The 20,175-nt window shown below is 47.4% G+C and overlaps 2 protein-coding genes across 13 annotated transcripts in view; one reads left to right on the top strand and one right to left on the bottom strand.

Moving 5' to 3' along the window:
• The window catches only part of FAM228A (family with sequence similarity 228 member A), a 42,176-nt gene that overhangs the window by 9,610 nt on the left and 12,391 nt on the right, over window positions 1-20,175 (top strand). The window contains exons 7-8 of one of the 4 annotated variants that reach the window (XM_050753668.1): window positions 6,806-6,947; window positions 11,748-12,017. In XM_050753668.1, coding sequence (XP_050609625.1) covers window positions 6,806-6,947; window positions 11,748-11,912 — 307 coding nt within the window. In that variant the 3' untranslated portion in view covers window positions 11,913-12,017. The other 3 variants (XM_050753667.1, XM_050753669.1, XM_050753671.1) reach the window with 3 other exon arrangements.
• Window positions 14,026-20,175, bottom strand: part of ITSN2 (intersectin 2) — a 158,168-nt gene continuing 152,018 nt past the window's right edge. For 8 of the 9 annotated variants that reach the window (XM_050753558.1, XM_050753554.1, XM_050753561.1 and 5 more), the window contains 4 exons: window positions 19,361-19,443; window positions 16,373-16,456; window positions 15,406-15,579; window positions 14,026-14,938 (listed from right to left, as the gene is read on the bottom strand). In XM_050753558.1, coding sequence (XP_050609515.1) covers window positions 14,781-14,938; window positions 15,406-15,579; window positions 16,373-16,456; window positions 19,361-19,443 — 499 coding nt within the window. In that variant the 3' untranslated portion in view covers window positions 14,026-14,780. Of the gene's footprint in view, window positions 14,939-15,405; window positions 15,580-16,372; window positions 16,457-17,404; window positions 17,437-19,360; window positions 19,444-20,175 lie in introns of those variants that run through there. The other variant, XM_050753563.1, reaches the window with a different exon arrangement.

Below are 20,175 nucleotides of genomic sequence, written 5' to 3'. Positions count from 1 at the left end.
AAACAAAAAAAAAGATGCAACTTACATACCATAAAATTCATCTGTTGGGGTTTGTACATGTCCAGTTCATTGTGTGACTGCTTTTGCTCACCATTAAGTTTTTCAGATTCCTTTCTGTTGTTCATATAGTGTGTTAACTTCTATTTTCGGAGTGTATGCCAGTGTGTTAACTTCTATTTTTGGAGTGTATTCCATTGTATTTGACTATGCCATCATTTAAGCAATCCACTGTTGTGGACATTTGGGTTGTTTCCACATTTTGGCTATTATGAACGATCCAGTTTCGTATTTTGGTTCCCACAATCCACATTTATTATTTATTTATTTAGTTAGTTTTGAGTAGGAGTCTCACTCTGTTGTCCAGGCTGGAGTGCAGTGATGCAATCTCGGCTCACTGCAACCCCCACCTCCTGGGTTCAAGCAATTCTCTGCCTCAGTCTCCCAAGTAGCTGGGATTACAGGTGGCTGCCACCACGCCCAGCTAATTTTTGTATTTTTAATAGAGACAGGGTTTCACCATCTTGGCCAAGCTGGTCTTGAACTCCTGATCTTGTGATCCTCCTGCCTCGGCCTCCCAAAATGCTGGGATTACAGGCGTGAGTCACCGTGCTTGGCCCACAATCCACATTTCTTAGGATATATACCCCAGAGTGGAGTTTGTTGAGTTGTGGGATAATATTAAACTGTTTTGCAAAGAGACTGTTTCAGTTTACACCCCCATCAGCATGGGGGAGAAATACTGTTGCTTCAAATTCTCCTTTACCCTTGGTGTATAATATTATCATCTGAGTAAAGCTGGCAGCTATATAATAGCATTTTCCACATTATCAGTGAAACTGAGTACTTTTCATGTCTTTATTGGCTGTTGGGTTTCTTCATTTGAAAAGCATCTGTTCGAGACTTTTGCCATTTTTTTTCTGTTGGGATGTTTGGTCTTTCTTACTGATTTTCCTTATATATTCTGGCTATAAACCCTTTTTCAGTTATTTGTGTTATAAGTATCTTTTCCTATTTTGTGGGTTGCGTTTTTACTCTTCCTAATGGTATTTTTTAATGAATAGATGTTCTTAATGTTGATATAGTCAAACCTATTTTTCTTTTCCTTTATAACTAGTGCTTTTTATACATTATTTTAAAATGTCTTTTCCAAAAGCTGTATAGCCTTATTTTTTTTTTTTTTTTTTTTTTTTTTTTTGAGACGGAGTGTTGCTCTATTGCCAGGCTGGAGCACAGTGGCACAATCTCGGGTCACTGCAACCTCTGCCTCCCGGGTTCAAGTGATTCTCCTGCCTCAGCCTCCTGAGTAGCTGGGACTACAGGCGTGTGCCACCATACCCAGCTGATTTTTATATCTTTAGTAGAGGTGGGATTTTACCATGTTGGCCAGTATGGTCTCTATCTCTTGACCTCATGATCTGCCCACCTTGGCCTCCCAAAGTGCTGGGATTACAGGCATGAGCCACCGTTCCTGGCCTGCTTTTATAGTTTTGCTTTTCAAATTTAGTCTTATAATCCAATTAGAATTGCTTTTTGTATATATTTTATGTGGGACCCAGTTGAATTTTTTCCCTTTAATGATACCCATTTTCCTCAGTACCATTTATTGAAAATATAATTTCCCTGCTGTTCTGCAGCATAGACTTTTATACAAATTCAGTGCTGTTATGTATACTTAATTTCCAGGTTCTCCATCCTTGCCTATTTGTTTCCTATAGCTTTTTAATGAGTTTTGATACCTGATAGAACAAATACACCAATATATATTTTATAATTAGCTCAAGTTTCATGTAGACATACACACATACAAACAAATTCCCAAACAAACAAAAAAGTAATGGCAGAAACCACAATTACTTTTGCACCAACCTAATGCTTGGGATTTTGATTGGGATTGTATTGTATCTGTAGATCAATTTAGGGAGAATTGACATCTTTACAATTTTGAGCCCTGTAATCCATGAACATGGTATCTATCTCTCCATTAATATGGGTCTTATTTTATGTAAGGGAGTGGTTCGTAATCAAATTGATTAAGAAGCTGGCAATGTTTGGAGACATTTTTGGTTGTCAGGGGCGTGGGGTTCTACAGGCATGTACTGGACTTAGGGCAGGGATGTGGCCAAATATCCTACAACAAAGAATTACTCAGCCCCAAATGTCAGTAAGTACTATGGATAAGAAACCATGTCTGAAGGTCTTGTAGATCTTTGTTTAGATTTATTCCTACTTATTCCTATTTTATTATTATATGTAATTTCATTTTGTAGGTAATTGTAATGTATAGAAATAAAAATGATTTCATATATTGAATTTGTATTTGGCAACCTTGCTAAACTTTATTGAGTTCTGACATTTTATCTATAGAGTCTTGGATTTTCTATGTACACAATATTCTTTTTATTTTTTTGAGATGGAGTCTCGCTCTGTCACCCAGGCTGGAGTGCAGTGGCATAATCTTGGCTCCTCGCAACCTCCGCCTCAACCTCCTGAGTAGCTGGGATTACAGGTGTGCACCACCACACCCGGCTAATTTTTGTATTTTTAGTAGAGATGAGGTTTCACCATGTTGGCCAGGCTGGTCTCGAACTCCTGACCTCAGGTGATCCACCTGCCTTGGCCTCCCAAAGTACTGGGATTACAGGTGTGAGCCACTGCGCCCAGCCCATAATATTATCTTCTAACAAAGAGAATTTTATGTCTTGTTTTCCATTCCTTATACCTTTTATTTCTTTTCCTTACCTTACAGTACCAGTTAAGATCTCTGGCACAAAGTTGAAGTGGTGAAAATTGGCTTCCTTGTGCTATTCTTAAAGGGAAAGCTTTTGGTGTTTTTTCTGTTTTACATTATTTTTAGATTTCCATTAGTAAATTAAGGAAGTTCATTTTCTTAGTTTGCTATGAGTTTTTTTTTTTTTTTAGATCATGAATAGATTTTGACATATATTAATTTTTATGCATTTATTGATATTACAATTTTTTTCTCCTTTGTTCTGTTAATGTGGACATTTTTATTTTATTTTATTTTTGGAGATGTAGTCTTGCTCTGTTACCCAGGCTGGAGTACAATGGCACGATCTCGGCTCACTGCACCCTCTGCCTCTCAGGTTCAAGTGATTCTCCTGCCTCAGCCTCCTGAGTAGCTGGGATTATAGGCACCCACCACCATGCCTGGCTAATTTTTATATTTTTAGTAGAGAAGGGGTTTCACGTTGGTCAGGCTGGTCTCAAACTCCTGACCTTAAGTAATCCACTCACCTTGGCTTCCCAGAGTGCTGGGGGATTTATAGACGTGAGCCTCTGCGCCCTTGTGGAAAATTACACTGACTCATTTTAAAAATATTTTATTACAAACATTTTCAAATGCTCTGAATGTGGAGAGTGCAACACATTCCTATGTACCTATCACTTCAGCAGCCATCAACGTTTTGCCGTTCTCTCTCTCTCTCTCACTTTACCCCACTTTCCCTTTTGTGCTTACCCTTTTGTGGGAAAATTCTAGGTCTCAGGTCATGTCATTTATACTCTACTATGTACCTCATGACAAATAACACAGAAATATTGTATCCCAGTTTTCATAAATGTGCATTTGCTCATGAAAAATCTCTGTTTGCTTTAAGACATCTTTATTTCCCTTCTTTTTTCAACTTAACTTTATTTTTCATAACAAATTTTATGTTCACAGCAGACTTGAGTGGAAAGTACCTAGAGAGTTCTCATACACCTCCTGTCCCCCAACAAACACAACCTCCCCGACTGTTGACATCCTGCACCACAGTGGCACAAACTACATTATCACCCAAAGTTAATAGTTTACATAAGGGTTCACTCTTGGCGTTGTACATTCTTATGCTTTTTGACAAATGTACAATGACATGAATCCATCATTATGTTCCAGTGTCACACAGAATAGTTTCATTGTCCTAAAAATCATCTCTGCCCATTCATCTCTCCTCCCCACTAACCCCTAGCAACCAGTGATTTTTTAATTTTTTAATTTTTTTACTTTTACTTTTAATTTTTATTTCTTTATTTTTTACTGTATCCATTGTTTTGCCTTTTACACAATGTCATATGGTTGGAATCATACAACATTTAGCCTTTTCAGACTTCACCTTCATTTTCAAAGGGTGTTTTCAGGATTAAGAATGTTAGGTTGGCAGTTATTTTCTTTCAGCATATATCTTGTTGTCTTTTACTCTTTCAATTGAGAAGTCACTTGCTGGTCTTACTGTTGTTCCTTTGAAGGTAATCTGTCCTTTCCCCTGGATGCTTTTATGATTTTCTCATTGTCTTTGATTTTTTGTAGTTTTACATGATGTTTCTAGATGTGGATTTCTTTTTATTTCTCCTACTTAGAATTCATGGGTCTTCTTGAATCTGTAGGTTAATGTCTGTAGTTAGTTCTAGAAAGTTTTCAGTTATTTTTTCTTTGTTACCTCTGCCATATTCTCCTCTCCTCTCTTTTGGGTACTCTAGTTAAACATATTTTAGATTTTCTCACTGATTCCCTCTCTGTCTCTTATCATTTTTGTATATTTTCTATCCTTTTTGTGTTTCCATGTGTGGTTTCAGATATTTTATTATCTCTTTTGTTATGTCTGTTTGTTGTTAAAGCCATCCATTTAATTATTATTTTCAGTTATTTTATAGATCTAGAATTTCTATTTGATTTTTAAATTTGTTATTTTTAGTGCTAGCATACACATGCAGGTTGTGCAAGTTTGTTACACAGGTAAATGTGCGCCTAGGTGATCAACCCATCACCTAAGCATTAAACCCAGCATGCATTAGCTATTTTTCATAATGCTCTCCCTTCCCCCTCCCCACTCCTCCTTGATTCTTTTTCAAATAGGTTTTGGGGAATGCTGTCTGTACTTGGGGCCTGGAGAGTTCTGTCCTCCATTGAGAAACCAAGTGCATTGCTTGACTTGCCTATTAGGGGGAGGGTGATGTTGAGAACAAGGTTAAATACCCACCTGCCAGGACATCAATCAGACCCAAGGAGAAAAAATCCACCAAAGATGTTAGAAGCACAGAGGAATCAGTCTCTACTCTGGTACTTAATATTGGTGACCTGGTATTTAAAATGCTCCCACAGAGGAAGGCAAGAGTTGGAGATTGTCAGCTCATTCCTGACGGCTCTCCCATCTCTGGAATTGTTTTTAATGCTGTTTAGTGATTTTAAAATTCTTATTTTTGATGGTAAATTTTCTGTTTTTTCTTCTCTATTTATTTCAGCAGGACTTTTAGCCTGTGCCGACTTCTATATTCTACACAAACATGGAAGTCTGTTATACTCTCTCAACATTTTGTTTTCATTCCCCACCCTGAGTTTTGTTGGAATAAACAGTGCTACTTTGTTTCTGCTTCCCCTAGTGATTTTGAAGTTTTATGTATTATTTCTGGTTTTATGGTTCCTTTATCATTTTAACAAACATTTTTATTTAAACAACAGTAATTACACAACTCCCCACCCCCACAACAAGACAAAGGCTTCATCTTGCTTTGTTGGCGTCATCTCCCCTCTGGCTCCTCCGCTGGTATTCATCCTTCAGGCTGGTCTCCTCCAATCCATTTTCCGCCCAGCAGCCAGAGTGGTTTTTTTAAAGTGATCAGCACTCCTCCACTGGAACCCCTCAGTGCCATTCCCCTTACGACAAAGCCCAGGCCCTCAACATGGCACATGAGGCACCATCTGGGCCCTACCACCCTTTCCGGTCTCAGCCCAGAAGTCCCATCGACCTAAAGAAAAGAAAGATTGATTAACCACAAAAGCCTCTGGCTCAAGTCAGCACATTCATACCTCCCTGACCTGCCAGGCTGTTGCCTGCCTTTGCTCCCTCTGTCTGTCACTGGCCATTCCAGTGCAGGCAAAAGGGCAGTTATCACAGGGACACAGAACTCTCCAGCCCCCTACTGGCCCTTTCCTCCATCAGCAAGCCCCTTGAGGGCAGGGACTGTGTCTTACTAATCTTGGTGTTCCCAGCACTTAGCTGGAGCATAGTAGATCATGAATAAGTGGTTGTTGAATGAATGAATGGAGGAAGAAAAGAGAAGCCTTATTTCCCTCGATAGGGCTAGGCTTCCTGGGGCAGAAATGGTGGCAGCCCTGGTGAAATTCCTCCGGGAGGATACACCCAGAGGATGCCTTGCGTGGCTATTTGATGAAGTAAGAAAAGGACTTGAGAGTATGTGGTGAGGTGAGGCAGAGACAGTTTGATTACAAAAGCCAGAGTCGTTCTCAAAGGAAAGGTGGGAGAGGGGCTCCATATGTTAGAGAGCACCGGTATGTCATGGAAGCCAAGCCAGGAAGGGAGCCAGGCTGCTCGGGGGACTGACTGGGAGGCTGGAGCCAGGCTGCCTCTTTGGGGCTATGTGGCACTCACCATCACTTCTCTTCGTGAACCTGCTCCATTTCTCTTTCTTTGCACACGGGCTTTCTGTGCTTTCCTGTGGGTGCTGGCAAGTGGAGGCGCCGTCCTGCCTGACTTTCTGGTTTAAGTACTTGGAGGCTGCCTGGAAGCCCCTTTGTCCCAACTACAGCAATAAGGATTGAGGCTCTGGACCTGGTGCCTCAGCCATGGCTGGGAAAGGGTTCCCGAGTCACCACCTCCCTAGGAATTGGGCCAGCAGAGGTCTGGACCGGGCAGGCAAATTGAGGCACAGTCACCTGCCTCAATGGCTGGTCAGTTGTTCCTTCTCAGAAGTGACGATTGAGTTCAATACATTAATCTTCAGAAACTATTTGATGGTACAATTCCGTCTGTGCTGAATCGAGACAATTTTTTTCTGCTTTTCTTCACAGTCCTGAAAAGCTCATCTGTGCAGACAAGAAACAGAAAAGAAAAGAGAAAAAGACCACTGACCTGAGTCAGGCTGCGTTTGAAAGGCAATTCCTTTCCTCAAAACTCAGTCAGAAGAACAAAGTGGGTGAAAGGAAGGATCTGGTAAGCAGAGGCCTGGGGCGGGGCTGGCATGCAGGGCTTTGCAGCCCCCACAAGCAGCACATACAGCCCTCCCTGTCAGACAAGCACCCAAGGGTGGAGGAGGCATGGCCCAAGAAGAAGGGCATGAAGAGGAGGAGGGAGAAATGGCAGGTGGCCTCAGGCTCAGCACTGCAGCTCTGACTGGGCCCCTCAGGCGGGGAAGCCTTGTATGAAGAAACTCAGACAGGTGGTAAATGTGGGACCTGGACCCCACTTCCTGGAGACAGATCCTGTCCTTCCAAGGTGAGGGCCAACCTGGCCACAGGGGCTTTTCCCCCTGAGATTTCTTCAGCGCCTTTGCCTGGGCCTTTGCCTTTCTGCCACTTTCCCGCCATTTTCCACTTACTCCATCCAAACTGCACCAAAAATCGTGTTCTCCTTAGTCCACACACAACAGGTGGGAAGTTTTTGAAATGAAATTTATACCAAAAAATGAGGGCAAGATGAGATTTTTTAATATTTAAAAGGTATTTTTATATGTAAGAATTTTCTGAGTACAGATTTCTTATCTGGAGCTCCTGGTTCATTTGACACGGTTTTCAGCTCCTGGTCTATTTCCCCTTCCAAGCTCTCTGCCACGCCGCATACCCTGAGGCCTGAGGCGCAGGACCCTCCCAGGGAAGGCCTAGGGGCCTCGGCTCAGGACCCGACAGCATCACTCCCACCCCTCACCACCACACACACAGGATGGGGGACTGCTGCTGCTCTCCAGCCTGTGAACCTGGATAGCTATTTTGTGACCCAGCTCCTGCTCAGTCTCATTGCTGTCCCCGCTCTCTCCAGGGAGTAAGGGATTCTCCATCTGTGGTAAGTTACCTGTGACTCTTCAGCAGTTTCCTCTGAGCATAATTATATCTGAGAGCACAGGGGGCTCCTCATTCCGTCTATTTTTCAAATATTCAAGATGTACAACGTGATGATTTGCTATAAGTATTCATTGTGAAATGTTCGCCACAGTCAAGCTTGTTGACATACCCACCAGCTCACATTGACTGTTTTCGTGTGTGTGTGTGTGTGTGGTGAGAATACTCACGATCTCCTCTCTGAGCCAATTGCAAGTATATGTTATTAGTAACTGTAGTGTCCGTGTTGTCCATTAGGCCTCTAGAACCTACTGTTACTTGTGGAGGGTCTTTACTATGAGTTGTCCAGGTCCTTGGCATTTTGAACAAAGAATTGACCAAAACACAGAGTAGCAGAGGAATGAAACACGGGGAGCGAAGCAGCGAAAGCAGGGATTTATTCAAGAGAGAAAGCACTCTGCAGGGTGGGAGCGGGCCCAGCAAGGGCTCAAGGGTGTTAAGTTCCCTGTTTGAGGTTCTTATCTGCTACCCCGTATCTGGATGAAGGATTTGGTCCTTGGCTAATTAAAGGCTGAGGTGAATTGGCGCCCTATGCAGATGAAGGAGTGGTCCCTGCATTGCCTGCGGCTAATCCAGGGCACTCTCCCTTTCTATCTGAGATGTTGTAGGGAGAGTAGGCTTTGATCCTTTGCTGCTCGGCTTGGGGACGGGGTTTTCCTTTTGGTTCCGCTGTCAGAAGTGTGTGTTAATTGGCCTCAGGTTCCCTGCCCCCAGACCCAGGTGTTTTCCTTTTGATCCAGCTTTGGGGAGGCAGCTCCAATTGGCCTTGGGTTTCCTGTGCCCAGACCTTGCTGTTTTCTCAGACCTTGCTGTTGTCCCTGTCTCCAGACCCTGTTCTCCAGACTCTGTTCTCCAGATTCTGTTCTCCTGCCTCAATGCTTACCATGGAAAGTTTGTACCAACACCTGTCACCTCACTGCACCCACGCCCTGACTCTGGTAACCACCCTTCTACTGTTTGGTTGGGTTCGACGTCTTTAGATACCACATATTATTACAGGAAGGGGGTCCTGATCCAGACCCCAAGAGAGGTTTCTTGGATCCCAAGCAAGAAAGAATTCAGGACCAGTCCACAGTGCAAAGTGAAAGTAAGTTTATTGAGAAAGTAAAGGAAGAAAAGAATGACTACTCCATAGACAGAGCAGCCCCGAAGGCTGCTGGTTGCCCATTTTTATGGTTATTTCTTGATGGTATGCTAAATAAGGAGTGGATGATTCATGCCTCCCCTTTTAGACCATATAGGGTAACTTTCTGACCTTGCAATGGCGTCTATAAACTGTCACGGCGCTGGTGGGAGTGTAGCAGTGAGGACGACCGGAGGTCACTGTTGTCGCCGTCTTGGTTTTGGTGGGTTTTGGCTGGCTGCTTTTTATTAGCCTGTTTTATCAGCAAGGTCTTTATGAACTGTATTTTGTGCTCACCTCCTGTCTCATCCTGTGACTTAGAATGCCTCACCGTTTGGGAATGCAGCCCAGTAGGCTTCAGCCTTATTTTACCCAGCTCCTATGTAAGATGGAGTTGTCCTGGTTCACACACCTCTGACAATATGAGATCAGGCAGTATTTGTCTTTCTGTGCCTGGCTTCTTTCACTTAGCATAGCATCCTCCACGTTCACCTATGTTGTTGCAAATGACAGGACTTCCTTCTCTTCTCAGGCGGGTTAATGGTCCGTGGTATGTGTACCATATGCATTTTCTTTACCAGTTCGTGTCAGCGGACACTTAGGTTGTTCCCATTTCTTGGCTATTGTGAATAATGCTGCAATGAACACGGGAGTGTGGATATCCCTTCAAGATAGTGATTTTATTTCCTTTGAATATATGTATATACACCCAGAAGTGGGATTGCTGAATTGTATGGTCATTCTGTTTTTAGTGTTTTTGGAAACCTCCATGCTGTTTTCCGTAATGGCTGTAGTAATCTACATTCCACCAACAGTGTACAAGGGTCCTGTTATATGTAAAGTTTCAGTGCCACAAAAGAAATAGCACTCGAATATAAGATTTTCTTTTTAATTCTCAGCAAGGCAAGGTACTTCTAGTTATTGTTGTTGACCAACTAAAATTGGTAATGGCTATCTAAATTTACTGTCCCCATTGTACTTTTTTTTTTTTTTTTGAGATGGAGTCTTGCTCTGTCACCCAGGCTAGAGTGCAGTGGCTTGATCTCAGCTCACTGCAAGCTCCGCCTCCCAGGTTCACACCATTCTCCTGCCTCAGCCTCCCAAGTAGCTGGGACTACAGGCGCCCGCCACCACACCTGGCTAATTTTTAGTAGAGATGGGGTTTCACCGTGTTAGCCAGGATGGTCTCAATTTCCTGACCTTGTGATCTGCCCGCCTTGGCCTCCCAAAGTGCTGAGATTACAGGCATGAACCACCGTGGCCGGCCCCAACGCAAGGTACTTCTGGATAGAAGGGTGCGCCCTTACAGATGGAACAATGGTGAGCGCACACTTGGACAAGGGAGGAGAGGGGGTTCTTATCCCTGATGCACATGGCCCCTGCTGCTGTGTCGGTCCCCTATTGGCTAGGGTTAGACCGCACAGGCTAAACTAATTCCGATTGGCGAATTTAAAGAGAATGACGGGGTGAGTGCTTTGGCAGGAGTCAGGGCAGAGCAAGTAGCAGATAATTGGAATGAGTTAGGGTGGAGCAGGTGATGAGAATGAGTCAGGGTGGAGCAGGTAATCGAAAAAGGTTGCTTTACGAGAAAGTTTAAAAGTAGAAGCCAAAGAGTTGAACATACTGACATATTCTTTGAAAAGAAATTTAGAACTCTTATCTAACAGTCCCACACAAGCGAACACTTGTGATCTTTTGACTTTTTCCTAATCAGCCTAACAGGTGTGAGGGGACATCTCATTGTGGTTTTGATTTGCATTTCCTTGATGATTAGTGACATTGGACATTGAGCACCTTTTTATATACCGGTTGACCATTTGTACATTTTTTGGGTGGCGGGAGGGAGGCTTTGGAAAAATCTCTGTTGAGGCTCTGTCCCCATTTTTAAATTGGGTTATTCGCTTTTTTCCTATTGAGGTGAATGAGTTCCTTATGTATTTTGGATATTAACCCCTTATTTGATATATGGTTTGGAAATATTTTCTCCCTTTCTGTAGGTTGCCTTTTTGTTTTGTTTCCTTTGCTGTGCAGAAGCTTTTTAGTTTGATATAGTCCCACTTGTTTATATCAGATCTTATGTGACTGTGGTCAGTTCTACCCTTAATGGTTGGGTGGACTACACTAGTAGACCCAAGTGGACTGAGGTTTAAATGCAGTAGCAGTTAAGTTTTGCTTATGTCCCGGCACGTCCCAGTGGGTCAGCAGGCTGTCCCTCCTTCGTGCGGTCTTTTGGGGCCCTATCTCGTGGGCCTGTGTCATCTTTAGCACCTGGCTTCCGAGGTTGCCCCAGGAACTCATTCCTGTCAGCCTGAAAGGGGAAGAGATCGTGGAGGAGTTCTTCCTGGGAGTCAGGTGTATGTGGTCTGGGCTGGAGGCGGCGTGTCACTTCCTCTGATGTTCCCTGGGCTAGGACCCAGTCCCATGTCTGTCCCTAACTGTAGGGTGCAGGGGCACGGGGAAAAGTATTCCATGGCTGGTCTGCCCACAATGGCAGGAGAGCATTTTGTGGACATCTGGTCATCCCTGCTGTACATGCCACAAAAAGATTAGTTCTTTGTGGAGTTCAAAGATACAGACAGCCTTGTCTGAGAGTTGCGGGAACCAGAGTTTGTGAGAGAGAGAGAGGTAAAGCAAGAGGGCTGGCTGGAAACCTGCCTGAAATGGGGGTCTCAGCTCCAGCAGGAGGGCTGAGTGTGGGGCAGTCAGCGGGGTCCTCCCTGCACCTGTAAGCCCCACATCCCTGCACCACACTTAGCCCTTCTCTTCTGTTGCTAGGTTTTAGGAACCAGACAGCAGAGACCCCGCTCCTGGGCTGCTGGGGACAGCCAACAGCACAGGGGTCCTCAGCCTGTAGGAAGAAGAGTGATGACAGCTGAGGTCCTGGGGCAGCACCTGGCTTCCCTGCAGAAGGCGGCCAGGCAGGGCCACCCTTGGTACTGAAGTTTGGTGGACTTGACTTGGCAGTGTCTGTACAACAGTTAAAATACTCTAAACATACTTTCTTTTTCCAGAAGTGGAAATAAATTGCAAGAAATACCCAAATCACAGTAGTTCTTGTTTATTGAGCTCCTGTTGTGAACCAGGAGCCCTGTGAGGTACTTTGTTCACTGAAAAGTTTTCGCAGTGAGACGCTATTATCCTCTCCCAACACACAATGCTCTGAGGCTTGGTGAGCTGCTCAGAGGTGGCAGTGTTCTCTCAGGCCAGTCCCTCAGGTGCCACATAGCATGTTTATCCTCCCCTCACGTGCACTCAGACTTGATCATCAGATTGCTCAGAATATGGGTTGCCTTTAAGAGAGTGGAGTGCCCCTCCCCCGCCACAGCACCTGCTCCTGAAGAGCACTGGAGGGAGCTGCTGAGGGGGGGTCCTCAGCAGAGGGGAGACGTCTGGGCGCATGAGGCACATATGCCAGGTCCTGCTGGGGTAGAGGTATATGGACTCAGGCAGTACAGAGACTCGGGGGTACAGAGTCTTGGGGTATGGAGAGTCAGGGGGTATGGAAACTTGGGGTACGGAGACTCGGGGGTACAGAGACTCGGGGGGTATGGAGACTCGGGGTATGGAGAGTCAGGCACATCCCATATCCTCCCAAAAGTCAGGCCTACATTTGATTTCTCAAGGGGCAGGTGTGTACTCCTAGGCATAAGGGGACAGCTGGAGTGGCCGGGTGTGCCGACGCCCATGTGGTCTGTGGTTTCATAGAGGTTGTCTGACTCTGGTCCTGAGGCTCCTCTGCCCTAAATCTGACCAAAGAGTCCTCTCATATCTAGCAGTGGAGAAATGGCACTCGCCGCAGTGAGGATTACAGTCCCTGCAGCCCTGGAACACAGGATGGTTCTGTAGCTCTCGTTCCAAGTAAGCCTAGAGCTGGTTTTGAGTCATCAGGGGCAGCCTTGCTGCTGACATCAGCCAGGCTGGCCTTGTGACCAACAAGCCCCAACCCTAGAGACAGCCAGCAGTTCACTCTGTTCCATGAGACTGGGCCTGACTAGCCAGACTTTCCCATAAGCAAAAGCAATATGTTCAGTTGTTTCAGTTTCATATATCCAGTGACATCTCTTACCTTTTTTATGTCTATATTTTAACCAATCAGTGCCCAGGATCTATAGCTGAGTGAGTGAGTGATGGATTTTTAAATCTGAATGTGCCGGTTCTGTTTCCCAGTCCTTTGTCCAGCGATTATGTTTAAACAGAAGCAGGGGCTACGGTGGAGGCCCAAGCCTTTGGGACATTTGAATCCTTCCTGGTTCCTCCAGCTGCCTGGAGACCTGCTCCCTTAGAAATCAGGGCCCTAGCAATCCAAATTAGTCCTTCAAAAAGACATACCTGGCCAGGCACAGTGGCTCATGCCTGTAATCCCAGCACTTTGGGAGGCTCAGGCAGGCAGATCACTTGAGGTCAGGAGTTTGAGACCAGCCTGGCCAACATGGTGAAACCCCATCTCTACTAAAAATACAAAAATTAGCTGGGTATGGTGGCGGGCGCCTTAGTCCTAGCTACTTGGGAGGCTGAGGCAGGAGAATCGCTTGAACCCAGGAGGCAGAGGTTGCAGTGAGCCGAGATTGCACCACTGCACTCCAGCCTGGGTGACAGAGTGAGACTCTGCTCCAAACAACAACAAAAGGACAGATCTTTTCCCAGTTTTTACTCATTAATCGGGGTTTAGTGTCTAAGACCTTTGTGCATTTCTTTACTGTAAGTTACCCTGAGGTGTTATCACTTGATGAGGCAGGCTGAAGGACACAGAGGGTCAGTGGCTCCCACCGAGATCATCCATTTCACCCATTAAAGAAACCCAGCACCCGAAGCATAAGGTAGATGCACCAAAGTCACAGAGCAAATTAGTGGCAGAGTCAAGGTGAGGCGCTGGGTCTCCTGACCTCATCCTCACTCTGTCCTTGGTTTTTCCCACGTACCAGGAAGGAAACTTGGTTTCATTATAGGCAACTTCTGAAGGTACCTTTTAAGAGCCTTTCATCTGGCTGAGAAAATTAAAAAGAAAAAAAGAAGCTTTCATATAGAAAGTAAATCAGTCAGACTTTGACAGAAGTTCCATCCATAAACATATGTCTTTATTCTCTTTCTGTACATATTGGCAATGATAAAGCTTAAAGATGCATGTCCTATGAAATGCAAAAACAATGAATTTACATAAATAATTTATACTTCAGAAAATTAAAGTTGAAAAATATTTTCCACATTATTAGAGTTCACAGTATTTAAATCAAGCTTTCCCACTTATACTCCAGACTATATTGTCTTAGCAGAGAGTGATAAAATCTAATCAGGAAAAAAATGATCAAGTTTCTGTTTTTATTCAGTGCACGAGTAGATGCTATTTCAGTATCAGGCCGCGCAAGCGTCGAGGCTGCAGCCTCTCATCCTGACCCTTCTCCTCCTGAGTGGCTGTGACCCAGCAGAGGTCACTGGCGTGGAATGGTTACAGTGTCATCAAACCACTCCACGGTGGACACATTCAACCGAGCGGTAACGTCTGGTGGTCTGATGCCTCATTTCCATGTAATACTTTTTATAGCCCTGAAAATGGAAACCTTGGCATCGAAACACAGCTGAACATGTGAACACTAGGACAAGGCACTGTACTATGGGGTTTGGTTTCTTTTTAGGAAAGGTGTTTGCATAGATTGCTAGCTATTTAGTGTGCAGGAAAACAGAGCCCCCAGCGTGCGTGGCTTTGTGAGGGGTGAAGCTGCATGGTGCTCCCTCAGCCCTAAGAGAGCGCAGTCTCTCGTTCTCCAGCCCCAGCCTTGTGGGCTGTCCCACTGGTGCTGTCCTTTAGAACCCCTACAGGAGAGTTTTTTGCTCAAAAAGCTGCAAGTCAAAGCGGACCCAGACCTCCCCGGTGGGGACCTCGTGCAGCAGCAGTCGGCGGGTCACAGGGCCTTTGCTTTCCTGTTCTGTTCGAATTTTGGCCACTGGAATTTCAGTACGACCCAGGAAATCTGGTGAATAAACAGAGGAGAGTCAGAGTCTTTCTTCTTTATAAAATCATTAAAGAGCTATATCCGGAAGAGTGTCTGAAGTAGGATTCATAAAACCTTCACATCTGAAACAAGGAACTTCTTCTGGTTCATGGCTGTTGAATATCGTGAATGGGTGTGTGGGGAATGGTGGCAGGTTTATGTGTGAGAAGTTGCCATGTGGAATTCAAATCTCCATTCTGAGAATGCTCCAGGAGTGGTGTTCGCGTCATGTGTGTAGGGAGTGACGGGTCAAAGGCCTGAAACTATCTGAGGCCACCCCCTCCCCTGAGGAAGGCCACCCACCTCCTGCCAAAGCGAGATGACACAGGCCTGTGTCACTTCCCTGAAGTGGCAAGGGGTCTGCACACAGCTGAGGCCCCTGGATCAGGACTCCAGGATCTAGGAAACTGGAAAGCCTTTAGATCCCCTGGCTGAGCGACACTTACCATCTGGTGAAAACTGGTCTCTGTCAAACAGGGTGAGACACAGCACATCTTGGTACAGATCCTTAATGAAGAACTGGCAGTTAAAATTCCACTTGGGATTGAGTGTGTCCTGGATGGTCCTGGTGGTGTAGCTCTGGGAGCCCATGCTGATTTCACAGTATGGGTTGCTCTTCCCTGAACAAAAACAAACCACAGACACATGTGGTGCATGCAGGTAAAACGAAGTGACTGACAGTGCCCTCCCTGAGCAGAAGCAGGATCCCAGATAACGGGTCACTCGAGACCATGGCAGCAGAAGCCACTGCCTGGGGCACCGTATCCCTGTGGTCTAGTAACAGGGTCTCTAAGTTCCCAGTGCTGACAGCAGCATTAACCGGGGCGTGGCTGAGAGCTCCACCACCAGGACCGCTCCCCACGGAGCAAGCCTGGGCGAGTGTCACTGCAACCTGCTGCACGCTTCCCTGGCACACACACTAGGGAAGGCGGGCACTGGCACTTACTGGGAAAACAGTGATGAGAATATTGGTCCAATATGTGCATTTTAGTGGCACTGGACACACTATTAGAAAGCATTCCTTTATTCAGTGTTCAGAAGAGTCATCAGTGGCCGGGCGCAGTGGCACTTTGTCAATGACAAACTGCTGTAATCCCAGCACTTTGGGAGGCCGAGGTGGTTGGATCATTTGAGGTCAGGAGTTCGAGACCAGCCTGGCCAGTATGGTGAAACCCCGTCTCTACTAAAAGTACAAAAATTTGCCAGGCATGGTGGTGCGCACCTGTAATCCCAGCTACTCGGGAGGCTAAGCCTTGAGAATCACTTGAACCCCGGAGGCAGAGGTTGCAGTGAGCTGAGATTGGGCCACTGCACTCCAGCCTGGATGACCGAGACTCCGTCTCAAAAAGTCATCAGCAAAAACTGGGGCAGGGCAGTTACCATGTCTGTTGAAGGAATGAAAGCAGGATTTACCATTTGGTTTGCAGGCTTTTAATTCTGTAGCTTCAATGACATGCACCATCAGGCGCCCAATGCCTGAAGTCTTTTGGGAGCGGGCTACAAAAGAGGAAGACAAGTCTTGCTCATCTCTTCTCCAAGGATGCAGACCCTCACTGTCTTGCAAACCACCCATAACACTACTGGCTCCCTGTCCCCATCTGCCACTGCCCTGGGCCCAACAGCCCAGCGTCTGGCTGCCCTGTGCCTTCCCCAGGCTGTGTCGCCTGCTAGAAAGGCCCTGCTTGCTATTTCTGCCCTGCCTGCTTTCTCTGCCCATCAGCATCCTACTCATCCTTCAAGATGCAGGTCTGATCCCACATCTACCTCCCAGATCCCTTCCCTCCTCTGCATCCAGTATCCCTGGCTTATGAGCAGCCCACAGCCTGCTGGGTCTGAAATCCTGTATAATGTCTGTATCCTCTGCCAGACAGGAGCCAGGGTAGAGCATGGAGTGTTTCGATCATCCTTGTATTAACCCCTCAAGTGCCCAGCAAATAGTAATATTAATAAAATAATACAGGGTATTTGTGCAGCACTTAATAGAAGCTAACATTTATTGGATACTTACTTTGTGTTAGGCATGTGCTAGACTTATGTAAGTTATATTATTTAAACTGCATAATTATCTGATAAGGTAGCTCCCCATTTTACTGATGAGAAACACTGAGGCTTAGAAAGGACTGTAGTGTGATCCACTCAGAGCTGCTAAATGGCAGGGTCAAAATTTAAACATCAGATACCAAAGTCCAGGCCCAGTTAAGCCTAGCACAGAGCCTGGCACAAAGTAATCGACAAATGTGGGAAGGACTGAACACACGGACGAGGCACAGCAACATATGCAGATGCTGATGGGAAGCAGAACTCAGGCAGAAAAACTGGATTGACATCTTTGGCCAATTAAGAGATCATTATATGCGTTATGAAATAATCATTGATTTTTCAACAGCAAGCTTTTAAAGTACCATTAAAATAACATTCAATTAGCAAAAGCTGTTTTAAACATACCTTTTAGGAGTATATAACAAAATAGGGGAAACCTGAATAAAAAAACATAAAGAGCTGCAACTATAGCAGCCAGGAAGCTGGCGGGAGGCCCGGGCAGGAGGACAGGCTGCATGGGGGGCCGGGTGGGGAGGAAGGTGGAGGTGCGACTGGCTCAGAGCACAACCCTCCCCACCCCGTGGGGTGGAGGCCACAGGCCGGCCTGGCACAGCTGGAGATGCAGCAGGGAGGTTGGGGCCTGGCATTCACGTGGAGGCTGGAGAAGAATGTGGGAGTTCTGGTTGGAGGGCCACGGTGGAGCGGGGTAGGGTGGCAGGTGCTTTACAAAGACCACTGTGGCTCCACTGAACAGGTGAGTAATCTGTGCCATGAACAGAGGACACCACCAATGCAACCAAGCTGGAGCCCCACCGTCATAAGTCACACTCCGGGCCCGATGCTGGGGGAGTTGCCTTGAGGGAGCTTATGGCCATTAAGTGAGAAAAGCAGGGACTGAGGGGGCGTAAGCAGAGACAACAGAGGAGGAGAGCCGGAGGATGATCGCAGCCTCAGGACAGTGGGGCTCCAGGTAGAAGTCACGCTGGCTAGGGCAAGAGGGAAGGTGTCATGGAGGAGGCTGTGTTTGACGTGGGCCTCGAAGAATGGGAAGAATTTAAGGTGGGGGCAGAGCACTTCAGCTGGAGGGTGAGCACACATAGGAAGGCCAGGCAGGGCAACGATGGGCTGCTCAACTAGGCAGCTGGATGGGCCGGGCACAGCAAAGAGCTGGGGATGGGGCTGGGTGGCAGGTAACAGTGGGGATGGGCCCTGAGTGCAGGATAAGAAATGTGTCCTTAATTTGGGAGGCAATAAGGAAGATACTTCAGCAGGAAGAGGTGCACTAAGAGCAGCTCTGGAAAAAAGAACACTCCAGAAATGAAGAGGATGGGTTGCAGAGAGGAAGAGAGCCTTGTGCTGCAGCCTGGGTGGGAGATTGGGGGCCTGTGACACGGGGACAGGGAAGCAGGGTGATGGGAAAGTTGCGAGGGAGGGGGACTGCAGCACAGCTGACCAGGTGTGAGGTGCCAGGGAGGGGCCTGGGTGGCTGGGGACCACACTGCGTTCCACAGGGGGTCCCAGGAGGAGGAGCTGCTGCTGGAGGGAGGCTGGTGGTCCCCTGGGAAAAGTCGTGTGATGCGGGAGCAGTGGGGCAGGTGGCTCTCTGGAGGGCGCTGTTCAGAGGCGCGGGCTTGGGGGAGTGTGGCCAGCCTGACCTTGAAGCTGGGGGTTGGTGGGGTCCCCGAGCAGAGAGCTACAGAGGCGGGGGAGAGGCCTGGGCAAGGGTGGAAGAAGAGCTGGGAAGGCGGCCATGGGGTCCAGAGGGAAGGCAGAGCCTCAGTGACTGCCATCAGTGCAGGGAGCTGGGGCAGGGAAAGTGAACTGAGCCACTAACTAGGCCACTGGTGTCACTGGTGGGGACAGGACGTGGACTGAATTCTGGTGAGGTGAGAAGGGGGAGGAGGCAGGGGCAGAAGGATGGGGAGAGGGCAGACTTAGGGTCTAGGCCCCCTGGCTGCAAAGGGAGAGGGTGGATGGCAGGCCCTGGAGGAGCAGGGGCTGCTCAGGAGCTGCAGGGAGACAGACCACAGGAGCGGCATGTAATGGAGCAACACAGCCCAAGCAGAGGTGAGGTGAGTCATGGAGAGAAAGGAGTGGAGAAGGTGCAGTGGAGGGGGAGGGATAGAGGCGCTGCAGAGAGGGAGGTCCTGGAGCTGGCACTGCCAGCCCGTGTCTGTGTGGGCAGGGGCCCCAGGGAGGTTTGCAGTGGCAGCTTCAAGAGGGGAGGGCTCTCTGGTCTGATCCCGCAGCAGGTCTGGTCTTTCAGGCCTGTCCCCATTTCATCAACCTGACTGCAGGAGCAGTGGCCGGCATCCCTAGGGCACCTGGGGGCTGCGTCCCACCCTCCAGGCACCCCGATACCTTGGTAAGCTTTCTCGCGCTTCTTCTTCTCAGTGTCGATGTATTGCTCAGACGCCGCCTTGATCTTCTGCACCCAGGCGGTCCTGCGGGAGAAGCAGGGGCAGCCGTTGGCGGCATCCCACCCTCACAGGTCAGCCCGGAGCCCCAGAGCTCTGCACGTGTTCTTCAGTCTTTTGCTAACCTCAGCTTTCACAAGTTTCCTATCAAAGACCTGATATTAGTCAACCGAAAGATGCTTATGCTAATGGAGGATCCAGCTGAGAGCTGCTAATGCCCCTTCTAGACCACAAAATGCCAGGCAATCGCAAAGCGCTGGGACCCGGAGACAATGCATTGGCCCCACGGATGACACTTGGCATGAGGGGTTCTAGCACACAGAGGAGCAGCAGCACCTCCCGGGTGGGCACCCCGAAGGCACTGCTGGAGCTGCAGGCTGAAGGAAGCTGGGAACAGCGGGGATGGGACTCACACAAGGGTGCCTGGGGGTCGAAGAGCTGCAGGTGGAGGGCCGGGGGCTAAGACCTGTGGCCCAAGGAGGCCTCGGAAACCAGCAAAGCACAGTGGGTTGTTACCTGCAGGCAGCCCCTGCAGGGACTGTAGCAGGGCCTGAGGTGCCAATCTGCCATCTGGGAAGTCTGCTGAGTGGTGTGGGGAGCGAAGCCGGGAAGCATGTTAGGGGGCAGCTGCGGTGACAAAGGCCTACCGTGGGGCCGGAGCAGAGGGGCGTGTTAAGAGAGGTTCAGGATACAGAATTAGTGGGGCTTGAGCACGGCTGGAGATGGGTTTATGGCAGAGGGAGACGTCCAGGCCTTCTC

This window comes from Macaca thibetana, chromosome 13 (genome assembly GCF_024542745.1).
Source record: "Macaca thibetana thibetana isolate TM-01 chromosome 13, ASM2454274v1, whole genome shotgun sequence".
NCBI lineage: Eukaryota > Metazoa > Chordata > Mammalia > Primates > Cercopithecidae > Macaca > Macaca thibetana.
This window is presented reverse-complemented; position numbering and strand designations above follow the sequence as displayed.